The 6,377-nt window shown below is 51.4% G+C and overlaps 3 protein-coding genes across 3 annotated transcripts; 2 read left to right on the top strand and 1 right to left on the bottom strand.

Annotated features, from left to right (window-relative positions):
- Positions 1–2,607: 2,607 nt before the first annotated feature.
- Positions 2,608–3,408, top strand: PMZ80_010242 (uncharacterized protein; the record flags this gene model as incomplete). The annotated part of the gene is made up of 1 exon (XM_064878633.1): positions 2,608–3,408. The coding sequence occupies one exon, from the start codon at positions 2,608–2,610 to the stop codon at positions 3,406–3,408; it is 801 nt and encodes a 266-aa protein (XP_064725712.1).
- Positions 3,409–3,963: 555 nt separating this feature from the next.
- Positions 3,964–4,779, top strand: PMZ80_010241 (uncharacterized protein; the record flags this gene model as incomplete). Its single annotated transcript, XM_064878632.1, has 1 exon — positions 3,964–4,779. The coding sequence occupies one exon, from the start codon at positions 3,964–3,966 to the stop codon at positions 4,777–4,779; it is 816 nt and encodes a 271-aa protein (XP_064725711.1).
- Positions 4,780–5,074: 295 nt separating this feature from the next.
- URA4 (dihydroorotase) lies at positions 5,075–6,261 on the bottom strand (the record flags this gene model as incomplete). Its single annotated transcript, XM_064878631.1, has 2 exons — positions 5,075–6,073; positions 6,130–6,261. 2 exons carry the CDS (start codon positions 6,259–6,261, stop codon positions 5,075–5,077), a joined length of 1,131 nt encoding a protein of 376 aa, XP_064725710.1.
- Between the last annotated feature and the right edge of the window lie 116 nt (positions 6,262–6,377).

Raw genomic sequence — 6,377 nt, 5'->3', positions numbered from 1 at the left:
TGTGCAGCATATGAAATCAAGCGGTCCGAAGCGAGGGATGTAATGCGATCAGCAGAGCTGCGAGGCAGATGCGGTTGTAGTTTCGGTCCGTCACGAAGAAGCCACAGACCGTACCTTCCAATCCTACGATGGCGCCCGTGAGGTTGGGCTGTTAAATCTGATGCACAAAGAGATCACTTGACGGCACACCCAGCATGATTTCGTTTGCTCGAGAGACAGTTTCTGCAATCACATGTATGAAGTGTTGAGCCATCAAATACTGTAAGTATGATGAAAGAGCAACTTCCCGAGGCTCTGATCATGTCCTGCCAAGGATAGTAGGGATGACATAAAGTCACGTGATCTCAGAATACCTATCAAGGTGTTTTGCCTGTGCGTTGCTGTGGTCTTGATCTGGATAGCTCAATCGGTCTCACCCATGGTCCAACCTACCTAGGAAAGACACTTCGCCTTACTTGTCTTTCAACTCTAGTCAAAAGCAACTGTGTACTTAGGTTCCCAAGGGCAGCTCTCGATGGCAGACTCTAGCGCGGATTCAATGATGTTGTATTCTGACCTTGGCTGGACCAAGGTCGAGCTCGAACGACTAGACCAGACTGAATGCATCTAACGACATCAATTCGGACATCTCCGGGGCGTCGGAAAGACCGAGGGCAGCTCAATACGTTGCTTCTTGGCCACAAGCATTTTCCGCCTACCAACAAGCGAAACATAACTGCCATTGTATCTAGAGCCAGAATTTCGATGGCTGAAGCCAGATCAGCTCCGTGTCTGCACGGAATTGCCATCGAAGAAAGCCAGCATATTATCACCACTAATCGTAGAACAGCCGGCCTTGCAACTACTTGACAATGTCAATACATCGACAGATGTGTTCTCCGCCGATCTTGACACCTGTCACCATTCATACTGGTCCCTCACACCGTGCTTGACTTTCTCTCAAACCTGTTTCATCCTCGGCTCAGACCACTCTCATTACTTCCTAGACCCGCGACGATTTACCAGACCCTGACCCTCAGCCTCCACCGACTCTCCTGTCCCTGGTGCCCCCGCCCCAACAGGGAGTAAAACAGGTTTTAGTAATGGTTTGCCGAAGCAGATCTTGTGTCTGGCTGCAAGCCTCATGCCAAAGGTCATTGAATACTGTCGGGTGGACACTGGATGGCCAATTGAATCCGTGGTGTCGAAGCGCAGCTTCAAGCTGATCGGATCGTATGGTGTATATCGGGCATGGGATTGATGATGTCGTCGACGATGGTGGCATAAGACTGGGAAATTGTAGTGAGTTGTTGGGCGCACTCGTCTAGGCTTGTTATGATCAGTCTGTTCTTGATCAGGGACAGGATGGTTTCTCGGGAGGCATCAGGTATGTGCTGCCCTAGCCTACCCTCGATAGCGGTAATCCCATCTCTAAACGACTAGCTCGAAAATTTGTGAACCTCTGCACAGATGACGTCCGGGAGTAGAGCCTTGATGTGTGCTGGAAGATCGACTCGTGGACAAGCCGAAGCATTCGTGGGATGAGATGCGATGAGGTTGAATTGAGCTGAAAGACTGAGGCAGTGACTAATAGGCGACGGTTGTGTGAATGTCATATGACATGCATGCGACAGGCTTGCGGTCTGCCGCATAGTCTTCAGATGCGTCCTGACGAAGACAGTTGAAAAGAGGACATGACGTTGCTGCCTGGTACCACGTGAAAACATGCTCAGCCAGCCGTTTCATGAGCATGTTTCAGGCTGGTACGTCTGCCTGACTAGGGCAAGATTGCTCGACGGACTTTGCATCCAATCCACGATGGCTCGGTCCAGTAGCACCTGTGTCTCATGACGAAGAAGGGAGCATACTTGCTCAATCCTTCAGGCCTCGCAGTATCATCGCCAATCTATTCGCCGGTCGCACAGCAAATCGCTTAAACCTCCGCTTCGCACGGCTGTCGAAGTATACACTCAAGATGAGTCCAAACATGAAGCCGAAGGCAAGCAACGCAAAGATGATTGCGAGGTGGCAAGCGAGACTGTGGTATGAGTTTGGCGATGAGTGCTGCCACATTGCGGCGTGGAGGGTTAGAGGGGGCATGGTAAGTGTTTCGGGAGAGGTTCTGTCGTTGGCTACCGTCAAGTGGATGCTGTATGCTTTGTCGATTTGTGTTTGAAAAGTATTTACCACCCTGGCATTCAAAGACTTTATGTATCTCGCTGCAAGTATCGAGCAAAGTTGCGAAGAGTGGTCGAGTGAGCACATTGACGCAGGCAGCTGTGCGCTGGGGTTTTCGGTCTGTTTGTGTTCGCCAGTCAGATACTGCGCCATATATTGTTTTGGTTGATTGTTGATTCCAAAAGGGTGATAGTGCGAGACGTCGAATGTGGTCGTGCCGGTGCGTACGCTGCTACTATAGCGAAATAGTAACCAACATCAGTAGTGCGGACCAAAGTTCGCAGCCATGAACTGAACAGCTTGTCAGTTGGGAATAACTGATAAATACTGCTCCCCCGCCGTTCTACGATCTCCGATTCTGTCCTTGGTCAGTACACGAATACGCCTCTCAGTTGCGACCACTCTCATCGCTCAACCAACACAACCAAACCATAGAAGATCTCCGCAACCATGAATACGATCGCCGTTCTAGCAGGCATCATTGCCACCCCTTTCCTCCCGTTGCTTCTGCCGCATGGGACGATTGGCCTGTCTCACCCTCCACAAGCATCCCCAGAAGAGTACCGCCAGTTCAAGTTCTTGCAAGACTCTCTAGAGCAGTACAAAGCCGGTACAGAGTCTCGGTTCTGCCTAGATGATGAGTTGTGCGTCAACTTCTACAAAGGCCCTGCTTTCGTGGCGTGGTTTACCGTCAGGGGATGGCCGATGACTTCGGAAAGTCTCGCTCTCACAGCTGTAATGATCTATGTCCTCGTGATGATCTGCAGATTGCTCAGGCGCTTCGATAGCGATACGCAAAAGATTGAACCTGGTGGGGAGGAGGAGAAGAGGATTGATTCGAAGAGACGAGATTATACGGCGTCTGCTCGGAATTCTGAAGTGATCGAAGCTGCTAAGGCGGATAAGCCAACATTCCCAGCCAGCAATGACGTTCCATCTGGAGACAATCCCGAACAGGGCGCCTGGACGACACTCAAGTGGCCACGAAGACAGCTCGTAGACAACCTTATGGAAAGCTCTGGGTATCATGATGCTGTGGCGTGGGAGCGGTACGACCGTCATAGCATGAAGCTTGCAGAGATCAGGGAGGAAGTTATGGAGGACGTCAGAGAGTTGGACGAGATGAACATGGATCCCATAATGTTTGCGAACCCTAGCAAGCCTCTGAACAGATCGGAACGAGAGGGACAGCAGGAAGCTCTGGACGTGGCGATTAAGGAGTCCGCGGAGCGTGGATGGGATATGGTCTGATATTGAGCGTACCTTGCAGGTGGGATGCTGGTTTGAGATGGCGACTCGTTTTCGCGTTTGCGTAGTAGGGTGAGGCTGTTCATTTGCTGTGAGCCTGGCGTTCAAGGCATTCTGGTTGATGTTATTAGCTCACCAGTACGGAGTCAGGACCGTTGATCTGTCAACCGGGAACAACGTTGAAGCACCAGATCTTCTGCTTGACTATGTCCGTAGCACTTACTCTCAGCCACAAATAGGTGGAACACATATTGGTGTCATGCTCTCTTCTATTCGTAATCTGAGTTGGTCGGATGCTGGTTCAGCTGATCAGCAGTGCAGCATTGCGTATTCGAAAAAGTCGCTTACTAGCAGTCCGGTAATGGTGCGGACCAGACTAGATGCTCGCATGAGCACGTTTCGGGAGGTCTGCCTAAAACAGTGCGCAATGTGGTTCGTTCTTGCCTTAACGCACACAATATCTGTACTTTCTGTCTCTTTTTGCTCGACACTGCTCCGCACCTGTACATGAGCATCTGCGACGCACTTTTGAAAACCTGGTCGACAATCGTCAAGGCCATGGATCCAAGAAGATTGTTTGCGAAGTTAACGGGCACTGAGATGGGCACTTTCGGCTTCATCTGTGTGGAAGTAGTCATGTTCGCCAGCCTGCTGGTCCGCGATATGCCTTCTGAGCTGCAGTCACCTGCGAATGAAATTCCCCGACAGTCACCACGTTATCCACGACGAGACCGACCAATTGTTGGGTTCGGGGACTCGCTTCTCTCATCACTGGTTTTCACTCGAGGAAACACCACTAAAGCACCGTCTTCCTCCGCTGGCAATATACAGGAGACGTTTCAGCCACTGGCTGGGCCTGCTTATGCGAGCGCAGGCGCGGCCTCCATCAGTGACTCGAACATGGTCATCATATTTTGCGTCATCACTTTTGCTGTATACCTCACCGGTGTACAGGTGTTTAAGTTTTTGGGGAGAAAACGTGCTGAACGGATTGCGACTAGGACTATCTCAGTCAACAAAGAGTCAGCGACTCGGCGAGGGAAGGAGGCGGCGGCTAGATCTCGCCCCAGGGGAACGGTGTTGTTCGGACGTGATCAACCTGGATATAAAGAGCTGGTTGCGAGCTTCAAGGCTGATTCGAAGAGGTTTAATGAGAAGCTGCGGGAAATGCCGTCGACCAGATCCGATGAGTTCGAAATTCTAATTGCGAGATTCAGGCTCGATTCGAAGAGGCTTGATGGGAAGCTTAAGCGTATCTGGCCGTTGAAATTTGGCAAAAAAGCCTTCAGAAACGCATCGACACAAACGAACTTGGCAGGCAATGAGATGGTGTTTTTGGAGGGGTCGGACGACATGGAGTGGGAGATGGTCTGAGCCGGCCAAGGCTGACTAGTGAACGTGTCGAACTGGTGGGGTTATGCTATGCAGGCACCGCAGCAGGGGAACATTTGCGCTCGGAGGGATTGCAGCTTGTTCGTCTGGCGGTTTTATTCAGAGTTGCTTGCATATTGAGCCAAAGACGCTGAATAAGGAGCCGGCTCCCAAAGATAGCCGAGTAGGTTGAGGTTGGGATTGAAGCAGTTGCCCAAGTGCTTGCAGTAATTGCTCTTCGAAGATCATCGTGGCTTGCGCAACCGACCATCAGTACCTGGAAGATGTTTTCCAACGTTCATACCGATTCCACAGCATATGTCGGCTTCCCACTCCTGAACGTGACAACGGTCTCGCTCATGCCACCTTCGCTATTACCTGCGCCTCCGACTCTTACGTTCTGTACGTTGACACCCTCAGCCTTGACTCTGATATTCGCACTCGACTCAGGAACGCCGTAGAATTTCCGTCCATGACCGCCCAGAAATCCCTCCACTTTTTCTTGACTCAAGTCTTCCTTCTTCGCTATGCCAAGTTGGACAGCACCCTCCAGAGCTTCCAGCACGAACCCAACCACATTCGGCTGTGTGAATACTCCGGCCGCACACTTGCCCGCGCCAAGACCACCATCACTCAAACCCTTCTTCGCGGACAACAAATGCGGCGCAGAGTCACTACCAAAGAAAAACTTTGGATCGCCACTCGTTGCGGCCTTCAAGAGTGCGACACGATCGGAAGGTAACTTTGCCACAGGTTTGCAGAAGTTGATCGGGTCGCCGGCCCAGTCGTCGATGGTTAGGAAGAGGTGATGCGCTGTGATAGTACCCGCCACATTCGGGCCACACTGTCTCACGGCGTTGACTGCAGCTGCGGTCGTGCAATGCTCGAGAATGATGCGTAGCTTCGGGAAGCGTTCGTGCAAGGACTTCAATGTAGGAAGAAACGTTTCTTCGGCGTTCAATATCGTCACCTGCTGCGTTGGGTCTGTGTTCGTTGGCGATGACGGTGGAGCTTCTCCGTGCAGATTGAGGACCATGTCGGCTTCTTCCATGGCAGCGAAGACGGGGTAGAATGATTCGTAGTCTACGACACCAGAGGAGGAATTTGTGGTTACGCCTGCTGGATAGGACTTGACGCCAGCTATGCCGGCTTCATCGGCTTCGCGAATCGTGTCGGGAGTTATGCTTGGGTGTAAGTACAGGGACATGAGATAGTTGACGTTGGGTTCTATTGCTTGGAGGCGCTTTTTGTAGTCGAGAACGGCTTGGACTGTAGTGAGGGGAGGGACAAGGTTAGGCTAGAAGGATGAGTCAGGCTTCATGTGGGGGCGTGCTGGCAGGAAGATTCTGTTACCATAACGAAGACTGTGTCGACACCGCCTTGGCGGATTGTTGGTGTTACAGCTTCCATCATGGGGCCATCGCGAAGGTGAACATGAAAATCTGCCGCAGCAGGCATTTCGAGGTTGTCGAAGAGGTTGGCCATGTTGGCTACCCTGACTTGACAATTCTAGGAAGACTAGGTGACTGTTGTGGGATCAGAGATAGTCGCACGAGTTTACTGCATTGAATAAGGAAGTGGTTTCTGCGGAAAGAACTTGA

The sequence above is a fragment of the Knufia obscura genome (assembly GCF_036327395.1).
Source record: "Knufia obscura strain CCFEE 5817 isolate CBS 148926 chromosome Unknown scaffold_16, whole genome shotgun sequence".
NCBI lineage: Eukaryota > Fungi > Ascomycota > Eurotiomycetes > Chaetothyriales > Trichomeriaceae > Knufia > Knufia obscura.
This window is presented reverse-complemented; position numbering and strand designations above follow the sequence as displayed.